Source organism: Cryptomeria japonica, chromosome 10, assembly GCF_030272615.1.
Source record: "Cryptomeria japonica chromosome 10, Sugi_1.0, whole genome shotgun sequence".
Lineage (NCBI taxonomy): Eukaryota > Viridiplantae > Streptophyta > Pinopsida > Cupressales > Cupressaceae > Cryptomeria > Cryptomeria japonica.
Window position 1 is genome coordinate 246,835,248 of NC_081414.1, and position 18,476 is coordinate 246,853,723.

At 36.9% G+C, this 18,476-nt stretch overlaps 1 protein-coding gene across 1 annotated transcript; it reads right to left on the reverse strand.

The window, feature by feature from the left end:
• Nucleotides 1-217: 217 nt before the first annotated feature.
• On the reverse strand, nucleotides 218-15,567 carry LOC131052408 (uncharacterized). The gene is made up of 6 exons (XM_057987068.2): nucleotides 15,351-15,567; nucleotides 14,882-15,002; nucleotides 12,835-12,884; nucleotides 11,802-11,928; nucleotides 11,280-11,384; nucleotides 218-1,005 (listed from the first exon to the last, which is right to left on the reverse strand). The coding sequence occupies exons 2-6, from the start codon at nucleotides 14,988-14,990 to the stop codon at nucleotides 380-382; spliced, it is 1,017 nt and encodes a 338-aa protein (XP_057843051.1). The 5' UTR covers nucleotides 14,991-15,002; nucleotides 15,351-15,567; the 3' UTR covers nucleotides 218-379.
• Between the last annotated feature and the right edge of the window lie 2,909 nt (nucleotides 15,568-18,476).

An 18,476-nucleotide genomic window follows, 5' to 3' on the forward strand; every position in this document is an offset into this window, starting at 1 on the left:
ATATTAAAAGAAAATTTGATTTCACAATGCACGTCCAAATTAACCAACAAAAATTTGGGAATTGCAATGAGCCCCAATCTCATATATGAAGGAAAGAGAAGGAAGGAAATTTTGGTTTTTAGATTAGAAACTCTGTAGCAGCTAAGAAACTCTGTAGCAGCTAGGTATGATGCAACAGGGCCAACACCAGCTCTGTTAATATAATAAAAACCATCACTCAAAAAACAACACTTTTTATTAATCAGATGTAAAGCACAAGTGATATTACCAAATCTGATAACAGAATGATCATCCTTCTGTGCAAACCATAAATGCTGTTACAAACTTATTCCCTTTGCAGACTAAACTAATTAGAGTATTACTTGATTATGTAGGCCATCTAGTTATCCACAGAGAACTTATATACCATAGAATGCTTGTAAACTTCCCCTGGAGAGACAATAATAGATGGGAAATTCAGTTGGTTGACAGCATTAGGAAATCCTTGAGTTTCCAAGCACAATCCTGCATGCTTATTGTAGACAGCACCTCCCTTACCAGTAATACCATTGACAAAGTTCCCCGTGTAGAACTGCATACCAGGTGCATTGGTCCACAAATCAAGAACCCGAGAACTGGAAGGATCCTTAACTTTGACAGCATGCTTCAGACCATCATTGGTTTCACCACAATCAAGAACATAATTATGATCATATCCTCCAGGAACTTGATCAATTGTACTTCCAATAATCTTTGCAATTCTAAAATCAAAGGGTGTTCCTTCCACAGGAAGAAGCTCTCCAGTGGGAATCAACTTGTCATCCACTGGAGTTACATGTGAACCCCAAAGCTGTACTGAATGACCAAGTATATCTCCACTGTTGTGACCTGCCAAATTCCAATATGTGTGCTGAGCTAAACTCACAGGAGTTGGTTTATTTCTTGGTATGGCTTCCATATCAAGTCGCAATTCCATTTTTCCATTCAGAGTGTAGGTTGCAGTCACATCAAGATCACCAGGAAAGCCTGAATAAAAAATAGCTTAAATAAGAGAGCATTTAATAAAGATCTTCACAAGATTGACCATTTCCTTGAATATTTATGTTGGTTTTCAAGTAGAACATGGAAATATAATTTTAGTAAAAGATTTATTTCCAAAATATTGATAAAAAAAATTTCTCTGAGTGGGTCAAGAATAACACACTATAAGAGTTTATATGGAGTGGAAATGGTTAGCCTGGTGCCAAGCTTTATTCACATTTATGCTTTGCCAACCAAGAGGAAACCTATAAATCCCCAGTTTCTGATTTACATGGGCAATTCTTATTCCAAAACCTCCCAGAAAATAGGCTGGATTGGACAATTTCTCAATCCTGAGAAACATGTGAGCTTTCAATTTATATTAGTAATCTCAATACTCAAAAACATGAACTTTAAGGTTAAACTTCAATGCTAAGAAATATATGATCATTAAAAAGCCTTATATTTAAACTTTGGTATCATAAACATACGATGATGAAGGAGCCATCAGTGTAAACTTCAATGCTTGGAATCATATGATCTTGAGTAAGTTCCAAAAATGTAGGATAAAATTTGCTTCATTTTGACGCTGTGTTCTCTTTATTTTTGTTAAATTGATCTACTACCATTTTACACATTATAGCCCAGTAAAAAGATAAAATTGGAATTCAACATATCAAACTTCAAACGCTAGGATGTCCGCTTCAGCCTTGTGGCCCCCTGGTTCTGGTCTGGTCCGAACTGGGTCCTGGTCTGAGGCTGGTCCGCCTGTGGGTCCAGACAGGGTCCATGACCACGGCGGCTGGTTCAAACTGGACGGACCAGGTTTGAACCTGGGCCAGACCTGGGCGAATTCTACTGGACCACGGGCGAACCCGGCCAGAAAAGTGCCATCAAACCATTTTTTGTTTTGCAAATTTAATAAAAATTTGACATCCACAACCCTAAAAAGTGGTTTTAGAATGACTTATTTTGGGTTTTATGTCTCATTTGGTGTGCAAATAGATTGTTTTCTCTTGAGCTGGAGCAGATAGGTGGTTGAACAAAAGTTTGGTTGAGCAAGAGGGAGTTGGAAGATTGATTGGTGAAGCTTGATCAAGTGTTTGTGCTTCATTCCTACTCCTTTGCAAGCTTCTAGTGGATGAAAGAGGTAAGTTTTTTAAAGTTTTTTCATTTTATTTTGTTTTTGTTTAATTTTTTAAATTTTTTTCATTTCTCTTTAATTCAAAATTGTCCAAAAGATCTACCTTTTTTTTTTTCCATTCTCTTGTTTTGATTTTGAATGTGTATAAAATTTCTTGGCATAGGAACTATAATGGCATCTACCTCTTCGTCCATAGGCAGTAACCAACAACAACCAAATTCTAATCCTCCTTTCTGGAAGTATGTTGTTATTATAAGACCCCTTCCAGGTGGGGGATTCCTTTGAAAATGTCGGGGTTGTGATAAAGAAAGGAATAGTCTATGTTACCCCAAGTTTCCGGAACAGGGATGGTAGGGGACAGGGGTACGCGTTTCCAGGAGGACTGTGATTTTTTTTGTCAATTTTGGGGATGGCTATTTAAAAATAGGGAAAATTAAAATATATAGGGAAATTATAAATATTCACATGAAAACATGGATAAAACATACACACATACATTATAAAACCTTAACATATAAGAACCAGCAGAGTTCTTATAGCAAATTTGTGTTAAATTGAGAGTCAAAGTCAAATTGCTATAGAAATCATGGTCAAAATTCACTATCTATATGCAGAATTTATGGGGGCATCCCCTATCTCCAGGATGTCCCCGGGACGGGGACACCTGAAAAAAATAAGATAGGTAATAGTTCATAATTTCTGGTGGCAAGCCATTTGTGTGGAATACCTAGAAGAGGAGTCAAGAAATGCCCTGGAAAAAAAATGCTCCTATACCAAATGACACAGTATTAAAATATATCATGGAGCATGAAGTAGAAGAGAGAGAAGCACATAGACAAAATATGCCCATCAAAAAAAATCAAAGGGAATGCAGCCCCCATCTTCGAATATTGTGATAGAAGACCACCCCTTTTATACTACCGCAACTAAGCCTGACACTGAAACTCAAGCACCCATTTCACGCAAAAGAAAGGGACCTTTGGAAACTTCATTTCAAAATGAGATTTGAGACATTGCTGACCAATATATAGCAAGATGCATATATGCAAATGTGATGTCCCCAAACTGAACCTCATCAAATATTGTTGATATTGAGAAAGCTCCTTGTATTATCTTTATGAATAATGTGAATGATGTGAATAAGGAGCACCTATAAGTGTCTGAAAAATGACAATGATCTCTAGACCAAGCTACAAAGGCGACTTTAGAACAAGGTGGCCAGTTGGTTTGGACTAACTTCATTAGTATGGTGGCAAGAGATTGGTTTGTAACAGCCGACTTTATGTGATTAGTAATGGTCAAGCATGATCAATGTATAATCAACTTTATATGAATTCGGTGTTGTGGTCTTTCCCTTCCATGGCCAATGCCTATATATTCAGAATGCAGGAAGGCTTGAAGTTAAAAGAAAAAACAAACAATTGAATTACGGCAATTTGAAAGTAAAAGGATGCAAAGGACATACGACAAACAAAGGACGAGTTTCACCAGGGGCGAGTCTCTTAATTGGGTGGCTGGCTGCATCATGAACCCTTGATCAGATACTATAGATTAATAATGAACTTTGTCGGCTTCATAGAAAGAACAAACAATAAACCAACTATCATCAAATCGAGTAAAGGAGGTCAAACATTCAAATGTCACGATAAGTAATCCATGAATTGAGGTTGACATCGAGCAGACTAGCAAACAGCGATCCCTAAATATTAAATCATCCATGAGTGATTATCAAACAAGCAAATTAAAACATAATATTGTCTTTATCGCTGCCAAGGGAAGTCTATAAAAATAATGCTAACCGATCCTTGATTAGTTATCTAATTTGAGGTACGATCAGCATAATTAAGTCAAGAGGTGTGATTTTAATTATTTGTTGAAGGACCTATTCATCATGGGATGTGACTCTTCCTTTGTGAAGAGATATGTCTCGCTCATAAGGATATTATATATAACGATTAAAAGAGGAGAGTAAGGAAAAGGGGAATATGGTCTTTGTTTATTCCAGTGTTTCATGGGGACACATCCCCCCCCTTTTTGGGTGCGTCCCCCCGTCAAAAACGTCTCGGGGATGGGGACACGACGTCCCCTGCCGTCCCGCCACCACCACCCAAACGCCGTCGGGACGTGGAGACGTCCCCGCGTATCCTTGGGAGATGCCTAGGCGTCTCCCTGTCTCTCCAGAGACAAGGAGACACCCAAGCGTCTCCCGCGTTCCCACGTTAATGCAAACCGAAAAAAGCATTTTTTTAAAAACATGTGCCTTTTGGGGGGGTTAAGGGGTAACCCTGATTGGACGTGGGCCCCACCCTACCCCCCAAAACAACACAAAAGCATGTTTCTTTTAGATTTCACTCTCATTTTGGAAAATTGGTTTTTTTTCCAGCAAGCTGAAGAGGAGAAAAAACTTGAAGAAGATTGATTGAAGGGGTGAGAAAAGTGATTGCAAGCGTGATAGGAGCTAGAAGAAGCAAGAAGAAGAGGAAAAAGAATATTCTTCTACATTTTGGAGAGAATTTTTCAAACACAAGGTAGGGTTTTTCAACTTTTTCTTGGTTTTTTTTTTTTTGTTTTATTTAAAATTTTCTGATTTTCATTGTTCTATGTCATTTTTGGTTTTTTTTTTCATCTCAAGACTCAAAATGAGATTTGATGTTGAATCTTGAGGGCAAAATATCATTTTGCCCTCAAGATTCAACATCAAATCTCATTTTGAGATGAATAGGAAAAAAATTTAAAAATATATTGTTAAACTAGGCTGATTTTATTTTTATTTTTATTTTGTGAAATGCAGTGTCAATTTCACAATAAGCTCCCAAGGCATGAGTGAAGATGACATGGAAATCCATTCTCATAGTGAGAATGATTCAGAATATGAACTTGAAAATGAGGGGGGTGACCATGGGGCTGATCCTGGAGCCCAATCTAGTTCTATGGCGAGTGCACCAGTTAGTACAGGTTGCCCTTCAGAGTTGTTGGCACCATATGCTAGGGGTCATTTTGATCCTAAGTGTCCTCTAAAACAGTTTGCTTCACGAATATTAGTACAAGGCACATCACATTCAAGTGGGGGAACAAGGAAGTGGAAGTGCAATATTTGTGACACGGAATGGTTCGGTAGCATTAGTAGGGTGAATGCACACTTTTTGTTTTGGAGAGGAAAAGGCGTAAAACATTGTAAGTTTTTGGAGGAAGCCAAAAATATACGGTACAAAATTGAGTTTAACAAGCTTTGGGGGGTTCCAGATGACACAAATATTTCAATGCCTACTACTTTGTTTGCTAGGGCAGCACTTCACGACAACCAAAATGTGCCACATACTACTCATGCTTCGCAGACGGGAGGAATGATGTTTGGATCTCCATCCACTTCCACTTCTACTGCCGCCAAGGCTAGGAAACGTAGGTTGCAGACACCACAAAGCAACCCCATTGCTGATATGTTTAATGTGTAGCTGAGAGATGAGATAAATGAATCCATTAGCAAGTTCTTCTTTGCCAATGGCATTCCATTTCATGTTACACGGTCTCCTTATTATAGGGAGATGATGGCTATGGTGGCCAAGGGAGGACCATCTTATGTGCCACCGAGGGAGACGAAAATGAGGACCTCGATCTTGGATAAATGCTATTCCAAGATCAATATTTTGATGGAGAAGATGAAGGCATGTTGGGTGGCATTGGGGTGTAGCATAGTTATGGATGGGTGGACGAACATTAGCCATCATCCACTCATCAATGTCATGGTCACGTGTGCAGAGGGCCCATACTTCCTTAGAGCAGTCGATTGTACAGGGCATCGTAAAGATGCTAATTTCCAGTTTCAGGTCCTCAGGGAGGCTATTGAGGAGGTTGGGCCACAAAATGTGGTCCAAGTAGTGACAGATGCAGCCTATGTGTGTAGAGCAGCAGGGAGACTCGTTGAGGCAGCCTATAGACACATTTGGTGGACCCCATGTTGTGTGCATGCCATGAACAATGCACTCAAGGACATGGGGAAGATTGACTAGATTAGAGGAGTGGTCACCGATGCAAGAGATGTGCAAATGTTTATCTGCAACCACCACACTTCACATGCACTCTTCAAGACCTTCGCGAAGGAGTTCTTGAAACCAGTTGAGACTAGATATGCATCCTATTTCATTCTCTTGGAGAGAATGATTGAGTTGCAAGAGGCATTGCAACTCATGGTTATGACTAATGAGTGGAATAGGTGGGCAAAGGCCAAGACAGAGCAGGGGAGAAGGGTGAAGGAGATAGTGAAGAGTGATGTGTTTTGGACTGATGCGAAATACATTGTCTCCATCATTTCTCCAGTATTCCATGTGATCAGATATGGGGATGGGGATGCACCTAACCTTGGAGAGGTGTATGAGTGCATTGACTCTATGCTTGACCAAATGAGGGCTGCTGTGCGAGTGAAGGACCCCTCTCTAGCATTCTACAATGAGCAAATCCAGCCTATCATTCAGAGTAGATGGGACAAGTTGAACACTCCTTTGCATATGGCTGCCTTTGCCTTGAATCCTAAGTGGTACAAGGCTAGACCGGGTAGAATGACACTGATTCAGGATGATGAGGTGAAGGTGGGTTTCTTTAGGTGCATAGAGAATATGTTTGATTCCAGAGATGCCGACACAATGCGCACTGAGTGGGGAAGATTTACCACTCTTAGAGGTTATTCAGATGCGGCAAAGATGGATATAGACACTATGGCACAGGAGGACCCACTTTTGTGGTGGAATTGTCATGGCCCGAAATCTTTGACCACCACTCTAGCCATCTGTCTGCTATCCCAAGTTTCCAGTTCTTCAGCTGCTGAGAGGAACTGGTCTACATATAGCTTCATCCACTCTCTTAAGAGGAACATACTTACCTCTAAGAGAGCAGAGAAGATTATGGCTGTACACAGTGCTTTGCGTCTCATAGACCGCAAGACACTCGTGTACAAGGAGAGTCCAGCAGCACGATGGGATGTAGAGCCAGAGGAGCCTTCACAGATTGATGAGGATGATCCTACCACTTCAGATGCAGGGCTAGTTGGTGTGAGCTTGAGGGACCTTGATCTTCAGGAGTCCAACAATTCCAATGAGGAGGAGTTCGCAGATGATTAGAGGCCTCCATTAGCTACATTTTGAGTTTTGTCATTTTGTCTTTGACTCTAGTCTCTTTTGTAATGCTATTGCTACACGTATTTGTATTTGGCTACTCATTGTAATGATGAATCATGTAATCATCTTTATTATTATAGACTTTGCAATGGCATCAGATATTCGTATTTTCGTTTTCCTTTTTCGATATTCATATGATAGAAATGAGAAATCTCCAATTTGACAATTTCATTTGTCAAATTTTATTTAGCATTTAGCAATTAGTATTACTAATCTAAGTAATCTTGGTATTTCCTATAGTTTCATTTGAAATCTAATTCTTATACTGTTATACATCTTTTCAAAACTAGTTTTTCAAGTACTATATGCATATGTATAAGTATATGAGCACCACCACCCCACCACCCCCCCGCCGCCGTCCCCAAATTTAGGCCCTTGGTCCCCCCGTCCCGGAAACGCGTCCCCCCGTCCCCAATGCCCGTGGAACACTGGTTTATTCAGTGGTATCCATATTTGGATCTGCGCAATAGAGCATTTGCCTTTGGCCTCAAGCAGGTTACATACTTCAAAAGATTACATCAGACATAGCACCAAGAAAATTGCATATCTTCCAAGTGTAAATCTGAGACAACAATCGTCATCCATCACCATAGGCGATTGGAGAAGTTTATCAGCATAAGACTCTTTCCAAATAAGTCACCGCTTTCCATGGCATTGTTGCTATCAGTAAGGAGAAATTCGTAGCATATATTCCAGTGACACATCAGAAAGCGCAGAAAACTCTCTTTACTTCTGCACATTGCACACCTCAACTTGTATATGTCTTCAAGATAGATCAGAGACAGCAGCATCCAATCAAACTATAGTTGCAGATCAGAGATCATTCCTCACATAATTATCATCGATCATATCAGAGACAACAGAGATATGAATATGGAACTTAGAAACTTATTTACTTATAATTCCTTAATTGGATCTGCTCTGGTGAGCATTGATCCACTTGGCTTACAAATTGCCAGCATATAAGTTTAAATTAGAGACAACACTGTTGATTGCAAGGGGGCAAAAGAATGGCCTATACCATGTGGGAGGAATACCAGCTGATCTGACATAGATATCCGAATTATAGTAAGGTGATTTCAATAAAAAATTCAGATTTATTAGTATTAAGCTTGTCAAATTGCTTTGTGGGCCCACACAATAATTATTCAGATTCCTATAATAAAAGAATCCTAAAACAGTGTTTGCAGAAATTAGAAAAGGTTTTAGAGATTTCACCATTATTGTTATGTTTTTAGCAGCAGCTCCACTAAAGGGAATGGAACCCATTTGGAAGACTTTGGAATATTGGTTATGGTTTTTATTTCAGCCTCACCTAAGCTTTGCAGATTATTGTTTGTGATTTGAACAATCGGGATTACCAAAAGGTCAACAATAGTCTAAGAGGAGTCAACAACATGTTGAAGATTGAAGATTTTTGTTTGGGGAAATTATTTGTGTTTTTTACCCATTCTCCACTAACTGTGAGATATCAATTAGATGGTCTAAGAGGATGTCTACAATATAGAAACATATATCTCAAATCAGAGAATCTATCAAGATAAGTATTACTTTCCCAAACTAGCCTTAAAACTTCAAGTCGAATATTATAAATATATTCAATTTTGATAAAATTATATTTGTTAATATATTACAACTCTCACTTTAAGTTAGAATTGTTGTTTCAGAACTAAATCAAGGAAAATTCCGAATGGGGACATTACAGCAAATGGGTTGCCTTTCAGTGTTGTTTGCTCCCCATACTGGAAGAAGATGTTGAAAATTGTCAATGAAGCTCCAAAAGGGTATAATGTTTATGAGAAGATATGCAACGCCTTGTTGGAAAAAGAGGTCAAGGGGGTTGAGGATGCATTGAAGCCCATAAGGGATTTATGGATTGAGACAAGGATATCCATTGTTTCAAATGGGTGGAAAGATTCAAGAAACCATCCCTTGATCAATGTCATAGCAGTGTCCTCTAAAGGGCAATATTTTTGAAATCCGTGGATTGTGAGGTGCAAGTAAAAGATGGGCAATTTATTGCTGATATTCTCATCTCTACCATTAATACAATGGGACATAGAAATGTTGTTCAAGTCATAATAGAAAACACAAAGAATTGTAGAGTTGTTGGTTTGTTGGTTGAAGGGCGATATTAGCATATCTTTTGGACACCTTGTGCAGTCCACTCACTCAATCTTATGCTACAAAAAATTGGGAATAAAATTGGGTGGATTAAAGATATGTATGTAGAGGCTGAGGACATCCAGATGTTCATCACAAACCACCATGTCTCAAGGAATTTTCAAATTATTCTCAAATTTGGAGCTATTGAAGGTAAATGAACTTGAAGTAGTAATTTAATTAAAAAAAATTAAAATTAGTATTTTACATTTTCTGATTTTCATAATTTGATTGTGTAATCTATTCTTTTTACATGTTTGTCTCTATTTAATTGTATTTTTGTCCTTTAATTTCTATTACAAGTTGCTAAGACCCGTTTTGCATCTAACTTAATCGTCTTGAGACGACTTGTGAAAGTGAAAGTGGCACTTTGCAATATGGTGACCAGCAATAATTGGTCTATATGGAAGCAAAGCAGCACTGAGAGAGGGCAGCAAAAATTAGCCTAAGGATATTGGATGACTCATGGTGGGAAATGTGGACTATCTCCTTCACTTCACCGAGCGCATTATGGGCTTGTTTCGCTACACTGACATGGATAGGCCTTGCATTGGAGAGGTGTATGATGGCATCGACTCAATGCTTGAGAAGAAAAAGAAAATTATAAATGACAAAGAGCAAGCAACTAAGAAAACCTTCTTCAAACAATTGCAAGCAATTGTTGTAAAATGATGGAACAAGATGACCACTTCTCTACATCTTGCCTATGCATTGACACCAAAATATTATGGCAAACAAAATCTTGATATGCCAAGAAGGCTTCCACCATATAGAGATTTAGAAGTTTCTGATGGGTACAAGTCTGCATTCCTTAGACTCTTTCCTAATGATGATATTTGAGATTTGATTTCAAATGAGTTCATAGAGTTTGTGAACACAAGAGGTCTAAGTATTGGCGCTATTCACCATCGATTTAAGAAGGATGCTCATAGTTGGTGGTACCTCCATGGCCAACGATTCCAATTGCTGCAAGCCCCTCGCAATCAAAATTATATCACAAGTATATTTTATTTATAATTTTAATCTACTTTGTCTTCATAGGTTGCTAGTAGTTTTATAACTTTAATAATTTAGTTTTACTTGTTTACTTTGTCTTGTCTTCATAGGTTGCTAGTTCATCTGCATCAAAAAGAAATTGGAGCACATATTCTTTCATCCACTCAATAAAGTGCAATAGGTTGCAATCAAAAAGAGCAAAGAACTTAGTATATGTGCATTCCAACTTGCATCTCCTTTCACACAAGCAGAATGAATACAAAGAAGGGGAGTCAAAGATGTGGGATATGAATGCAGAAATAAGGACTTGGATGCTTCCACTTCTCAGCTTGCAGTTGCTGCATTGGAGGACATGGACAGCCTGAATGTTATTGGTGCAACTGATCCTATTGGCCTTGGCAGTATTTGGGAATCAACTAATGCCATTGAAGAAGAAGAAGAAGAATTCATTAGATGATTTAAACTTAGTATAAAGTTCCGATTGTTGCAAGTTGAATTTTGAAACAATGATACATGAACTTGATATTATCATTTTAATATTTTGATGTTGAACTTGAAGTATATGATGGTATGATGGTATGATCATGATGCTATGATTACAAGTTTATGGTGTTTTTGTTGTTTATATGATATTATGTGACATTCTAATCTTAATTCATGCTTATAGGCTATATCTATATATATATATAGTAGGCTGAACACCAGCCATTCCTATTTATTCAAATAACATTTCCTTAGGTCACATGGCCTAGAACACATAATAACACTGGAAAAAGCATATTCACATTCATGAAATTAATTATTCTTACCTTGTTCTCCATCGTGACTATGGTAACTAAATTTGATAGATGGGGTTTCTCCATCCTTCTGCTCCTCCACTTTCCATACAACCTTGTCAAAACCCTTTTCCCCACCTGCATTTGGATAATAAATAGGCTATCAAAAAACAGAGACACAAATCACTTCCCATGGTGTTGAACTCCAAAATTAGTATTCAGAATTAGGCCCTAGGAGTAAATTTTTCCACTAACATATGGGATGGGAGCAATACTTTTCTGCAATAAATATAGTAGATAACTACATCAATATTAAACCTTAAAAGTTAACTCTCTCACTGACATAATAAATAAGTGCAATGGTTGCCACAATAGGGATATATTGTGCAGGTTTAATGCGCAGTTTCTCTGATAAGATAATATTTTTAATGAAGCAAATTCAAAATTGTATCTTACATTCCTTGATTTTTACAAGCCACAAAAGAAGGCATATGCAATGGTATAAAGATGCTCAAAAAGCACACACGTAAATATAAAATAAACTGAAATACTTACCATGTAGTGTATTAGGTCCATTGTTGACTGGTAAGCTGTAACGCTCTCCATTCAGGGTGAAACCTCCATCCTTGATGCGATTGGCTACCCTCCCAACAATGCAGCCAAAGTATTTCGATGTACCGTCCTGTGAATGCAAAAAAAAGAACAGAAAGAATGGCTTACCGCAAACAAAAAACTGTTTAATTGCTCACATCTACCAATTCATTATCAATATTTAAAATCCCGTGGACCAAGATTCATCATGATGATGATCCAGATTGGGGATGCTTGCTGTGTTAACAGTACATTCCTCCATCAATGAAATAACATGGTATGTGTGTGATTACCAATTAAAACTAAATATCAATAGTAAAGATCTGCAAGGATGCTAAATAATTTTGACAGATCAAATTACCAATTAAAAACTAAGTTGCTGAATTGTGGGATTTTCCAGACGATTCTGGGTATGAAATGTACCGGAATCGGATTCTGAAACAAATCTCCTGTGGGTGTGTCCGGGGTTCGTGTTTTTAGATGCCAAAATGTTTCCTAAATGTTTAGTGATTCTAGTTTGATCTTTTTTATATTCTTAAGACCTACAGTGCTGCTTAGTGAACTCAGAACTTATCTATCACGAGATTCTAGTTTGACTTTTTGATATTGAAAACTGAATTTAAATTAGTATGTTATGTTTCAATATTTGAAATTTGTAATGGTTTTGTTTAGCATATGTATTGGTATATGACATTCTAAACTTAAATCTATTTTTTAGCTACATATGTATAATTTATTTTTGCATGAACGTACCAAAAACGTACCCACCCCCCAAAAAAATTCTGCCATACCGCTGTTCCGTACCCACATACACATTCCCATTCCCGTACCCAATTTGGCAACTTAGATTAAAATCAATTATTACGTCAGGGTCTGTAAGGATTTTACAATTTGATGAGAGATAATAACAGTCAAAATCTGTAAGGATGTTAAAATTTGTTCATTTCAAAGCAGGAAGAGAAAGCTACCTTATTACCCTCATCAAAGATAGACTTACCATGTAAGGAGTGAGTGTGTCAAAACCCAGCACAACATCTGCCAAATTGCCTGAAACTCAACATGGGTAGCAGAACGGTTAAGGAAAGTTCAAAATTGGAATACAATCATATCCACAAAAAAAGAAGCTAAAAAAACATAAATTTAATGCATAATCTAGTTTTTAATTCATCCCAAAAAGTTATGGTGTTTACATGTAATGGTAATGTAAGATACTGTTACAAGTGTAACCAAAGTGCAAGTCCCCCACTCACTGCAGAAAGGCAGCCCTTAACTATAGGAAACATGTGGTCAGATTGTGGTATAATGATTATAGAGCACATTGAAGTGTGACGCATGCCAATCTTAAGAGATTAGTTCAATTATACCCCAAACGAGATAAAGAGGGTCATATGTCACTCAATATTTACCAGGCAAAACAAATGATGATCAATACAATTTTAAGAAAACAAAGAGAAAAAAACCATGAATATCAATGGAAAACAAATGATGATCAAAAAGATTTTAAGAAATCAAAGAGAAAAGAACCATGAAGATCAATGCATGAAGGAGCCTAAATTGAACCTAAACTGAACTTAAAAAGGCCATGGGACCCATCTACAAGTCCAGCAGAACAGTGATGAGGATACAGTGAAACGATTATGGGCGGCTGATGCAGGAGCATCCTTGGTTTTATAGAAATCCACTTTACCAAAAAAAGAAACGACAGCAAAAGAAAATAATAACAAAGTCTTTAAACTTTATTTCTAATCATTATCTGTGTTTCTTGTTCTGCATCAGTTATTGACATTTTGTCAAACAGTTAATTCTAATACATAGTCGATGGTTGAAGATGTTGAAGGTCAACATTGGATGCCTTATTTGGTTTCCTACACATTCAAAACTGATGCAACTCGTATTCATGAATCCTGGAAGCTTTATCAGGAATTGCGATCCAAAGAATCTTGTTGATCCTCCACTACCTGTAGCCTTGCATAACTGAGGACATAAAAAGACAATAAACCATTGCTTTTTTGAGAAAAAAGGGGAAAAATCAATTAAAAAAGGCGATCTGGTATCTAAATCAGCAGACAACATTCCAAGACACTCTTATTCCTCTGGATATGGATGACTCACCGGGAGTGCAGCATCTGCCACAAGATATGGTAGAGTTTTTCTAGTTGAGTAGACGGATTTGCACTCAGAAACTATGTCGACAAAAAACACCACTGTGAGGCAATGAGCTCACAGACCCGAAGTTTACTAAATTAAACTTCTCCTATTGCATGTTTTATGTAAGCCTTATAAAATAATTTCCCGTGGTAGATTTTCCATGGTGTTTGAAAGCATAATAAGATGTTTTATGGCTGTCCGTATCATCTGAAATATCATAGAATCCAGTGCAGTTAGTAGGTTGGTTAATGAGATTACAGTAGTTTAAGTCAAAACTTCCGTTTGCACTCCGACTTGTAGGAGAAATTTGTGTGTGTTGATTTTAACACTCAAGCACCCCTACAACAGAGCCCATACCCTCTTAACGGAGCAATCCAAGCACACCTGATATGAGGTCTATACCCTCACTAAAGACTAAATACGAAAAAGAAACGGATCCCAAGATAATCCAACAAATGACCCATGCAATTAATGCATAATGGAAACTGAAATTAACAATTGAAAAGAAATATATGGAAGCCATCTATCACTTCTTATTAATTAAAAATTAAAAAACGAAGAATTTGACAAAACTCTTCCTTGAAAAAAATAATCTAGAATCATACGATCAGACTATAAAACCAAATACAGTGAATTGCAAGGACCCATAATCCAAACATTGCAGACAACCTGCAAACTTGTTAATAGATCATAAGCAAAGTGAACACACCCAAAACCAAATGGTACAAGTTGAAAAAAAAATTACTGCTTGCAAGCGTATATCAAATTCGAACAAATTGTGTTTCAAGGCCTGAATTCTGTTAATTCATATAGCCTAGAAAATTCTTAGAAAGTATTCATGAATAAGATGTAGATATCAAAAAGGGGGGAAATACAGTTAGGTGGGTACCCAGTACCTTGTGCATCTGGAACTTTTAAAGAGGTGATTGTGCAACCAATATTGGTGACTGTCAAATGCAGATCGCCCTTTTTCAGTTGAAACATTTGAGGTTGTTGCTCCGCCATCTTTTCCCCTCTCTGTGAATGGATCAATGGAAAAAGATAAGTTTGATGACGACTAATCCAACTATTTAAAAATGCTCTTAACTCCTTTCTTATTAAGCACTCCGAAAATTCTTGCATAGTAAAAGATTTGTTTTCGTTTTAAATGCATGCAGATATCCAAATCTAATGGATAAGAATTGAAATGCTTCACTGGGATGAATGTGATGTTCCATTACCTTAAAAAAAAGTTATTACATTCACTATTGTATAGAAAGTGTCCCGTACTTACACAAATCTATAATATAACAAAAACGTGTAAACTGTGTAATCAATATTATTCCCTGTGCATTGCATGCAAATGAAGTAAACCCTAACACAAACCTGCAAAATCACACAGATTGGCGCTAGTCAAGGTATCTTATCCATCGATTATACGGATTCCAGGGACTGCTCTTCTATTGTTTAAATTTCATAATTTATGGAGACACTTGAGAGGAGGATGACACGAGGGCACGGCTGCACGATTTATGGGTACTGCCTTAAGATAGATTTTTTCTTACTGTTTATGGAGTGATGGATCCCAAAACATTTAGGCGTGACATAGGCGTAGGTATTTTGTATTTTGTGCGTCCGCATCGCTTGTTTTTTTTCCTGATAAATTGGAATCTTTTTTAAATTTTTAATTAAGGATATATTGGAAAGATAAAAGGTAGATACAAATTTTGTTGTTTTTATTAAATAAAATAAAATAAGGAAAACAATTTGTGGAGCCATGTGTCATTTTTTTCAATATATATCTAGTTGTTGTTTACCTCTGTTCCCATGTTGCTGCAGCTTATTGAAAAAAATGTAGGAGTCTTCATGAATTTCTTTCCTTTTTTATATTTGCCACCAAATTTTCTCTCTTCCAGTTACCACCAAATTTTCCTTCCAAATTTTAGGTAAAAAATTAATATAAATATTGTTAGTAGCAAAATTAGTAGCTACATCTTTTAAACTATGAAGGACTTCCATTTAGATGATTTTGATGTAATAATTTGGGGCACATAATTGAGACATCCTCTTAGTAGCATGCAACTGGTATTAGGCATGTCAATCTTAAAAAATGGATCAAGAAGTTTGTTCAGCCTTTGGTTTGTTCCTCTCATGTACTTTCTTTTGGGTCTTTCCTACCTCCTATTGCTCCCACGCCTAATAAATTTTATGATTCTCCATCAGAGGCAAATGAGGATGGTTTTGAGTCTGAGGGCACTTTTCCCTTTATGGAGGATTTAGATGATATGAATCATGATTTCCTTGATCATGATATTGTGGTGGCTCCTCCACAAAAACTTGGGATTTCTTAGACCATGAGTAGTAAATCCAACTAGATTTTGGTGTCCCTAAGAGGTGATGTAGGAAGTCAAAGGTTAAAAAAAATTGTATCAAAGGTAAAGAAGATGTTGAGGAGGGCTCTCAGTGGACTATGGATGCACTCCTTTCTTGAAAGAATAAATTTTAGATTGGTCATGCTTCTGAGTTATTTGTTGTTAGTTTTTGTTGCAGTTGTCTATTTTGGTGGACATGCTTTCTTCTTGCTCCATTGATAGTTATACTTGGCCCTTTCTTTCTCTCTATATCTTCTTCTCCTTTCTTTTTGTCTTTAACAAGCTTGATGTAATTTGATTCTACTGTGTTTTTAAAAAATGGGTGTCGGCCCAAATCCCACCCACAGCCTTGGCTACGCTTAAAAATAAAAAATTAGTAGCTGCATGGAGCCACTAGCTCCACAAATTACTCATAAAAAATGAGCATTGATTGCTAGCCAAAATAAGCTAAGCAAATACATGGGGTCGTGCCCTTATTTGCAACCCCCCCTTTTTTTTCAAAGATTATTTTCATTTTTAACCACCTGATGCTCCACTAAAATAGGAAAAGATTTCAATTTATCATTTTCTTGTAATTAAAAATTTACATGGGAACACTCAGGTTGCTTAAATTTAAGCAAAAATTGCACTTAATCAGCCACATGGAGACATAGGGTGAGATTTGAAAAAAGGGGGAACTTGAAGCTACATATTGGAAAGAATACATGTGGCTTAACATTTTTTTTCCCCTCTTTTTTATTTGTCTCTAATCTTTCTCTAGAATTTATCTTAATTAAAAAATACAATTTAATATGACTACGTAAAAATAAGTAGCAAAACTTTATATTCATGGGTCCACTAGCTCCACAAATTACTTCTCAAAAATCTTAGCAGTGGTTGCTAGCAAAAATAAGCTAAACAACTACATAGAGACCTGCCTTGAAGTTGGGGTTTTATGGGGGCATCAAGATCTATTTTGAAGGAGCAAGATTTTCATGATAGATAGATAGATAGATAGATAGATGCATTTTTTAGTGTCCACGCGGCTAAAAATAGCTTATAGGACATCTAATCTTGTTGTATTGAGCTTCTACACTTCAATCCATTTCTTATTCAAGGAGATTATAAGCATCTCCGTCTTTTCAATAGACTCCTTGTTGAATAAACTATGCCAAGAAACAATTGTCATTAAGCCAACATGCTTGTCTAAATTATGTCCTTAAAGGCATTGCATTCCATAATAAAGTGCTTTTCTAATTCCACTACCTCGGTATTACAAAAAATATAAACTTTTTTGTCCCATATTTCTTTAGGTTTTTCCACCTTCCTATTTTGCATTGTAGTTGATGAGAGTTGGTTCTTAATTGAGCAATAATAATTTTGACTCCATGGAATATTAGCTGCTATGCACACTTTTTATGGATGGTCACATGTGGCATTAAATTCTTCAAGATAATACCTCTTTTTTTTTTCTCCCTAGCACTTTACCACACGTATGCTTACGAAACTTGTCTAAAACAAAGTCTTTTATCACTTTGCTATTTGTAGAACGAGCATTGAAAAAAACATTTATTTTGCTTATCCATTAGTTGTTTTGTTTCATCCATGAACTTTTGAGTTTACTCATGATATGTCAATGAAAACAACCCTAGGCCACCTACTAGCTTCTATTTGTTTAATTCTTGTTAAATAATTTATGAGATGCACCATTGTAATTACTTTGTAGCACCCATTTCACTTAGCATAATCTCGTATGGAACTAAACCTTTTATTTTTAACTTATTTGTAATCAAGTACTTTTGAGATTTTTCAATTTGTTTCCACTTAGAGTTTGAAGTATTGCTATCTGATGCAGAGCCTTGGTATAGGTATAGGATAGGTTCCCCCAATCCAAGGACAAACCAAGGACTCTAGCAATCACAAAATACTCTTAGGGGTATAGAAAGATCAATTTGATAAGTCCCACATCCTTACCTTCCTAAATGCTTCCTCACAAGGTCACTTACCTCAAGTGCTTCACAAGGTCTTCTAGTGATTCTTAAGGGCCCTATGGCCCAACAAGGTTTAGTCCTCTCTCCAATGAATTAGTGCTTATCTATGGTTTTATTTGAAGTCCCCTAGGTCAGGAAGACTCCTTCCAATCACCAATTTAGGTTACCTC

Coding starts and splice junctions, on each gene's coding strand:
- LOC131052408 (XM_057987068.2), bottom strand. CDS start 14,990: ATGGCGGAGCAACAACCTCAAATGTTTCAACTGAAAAAGGGCGATCTG. Junction 12,885..14,881: donor AAAAGTTCCAGATGCACAAG/GTACTGGGTACC, acceptor GTTGAGTTTCAG/GCAATTTGGCAGATGTTGTG. Junction 11,929..12,834: donor ACACACTCACTCCTTACATG/GTAAGTCTATCT, acceptor TTGCATTCACAG/GACGGTACATCGAAATACTT.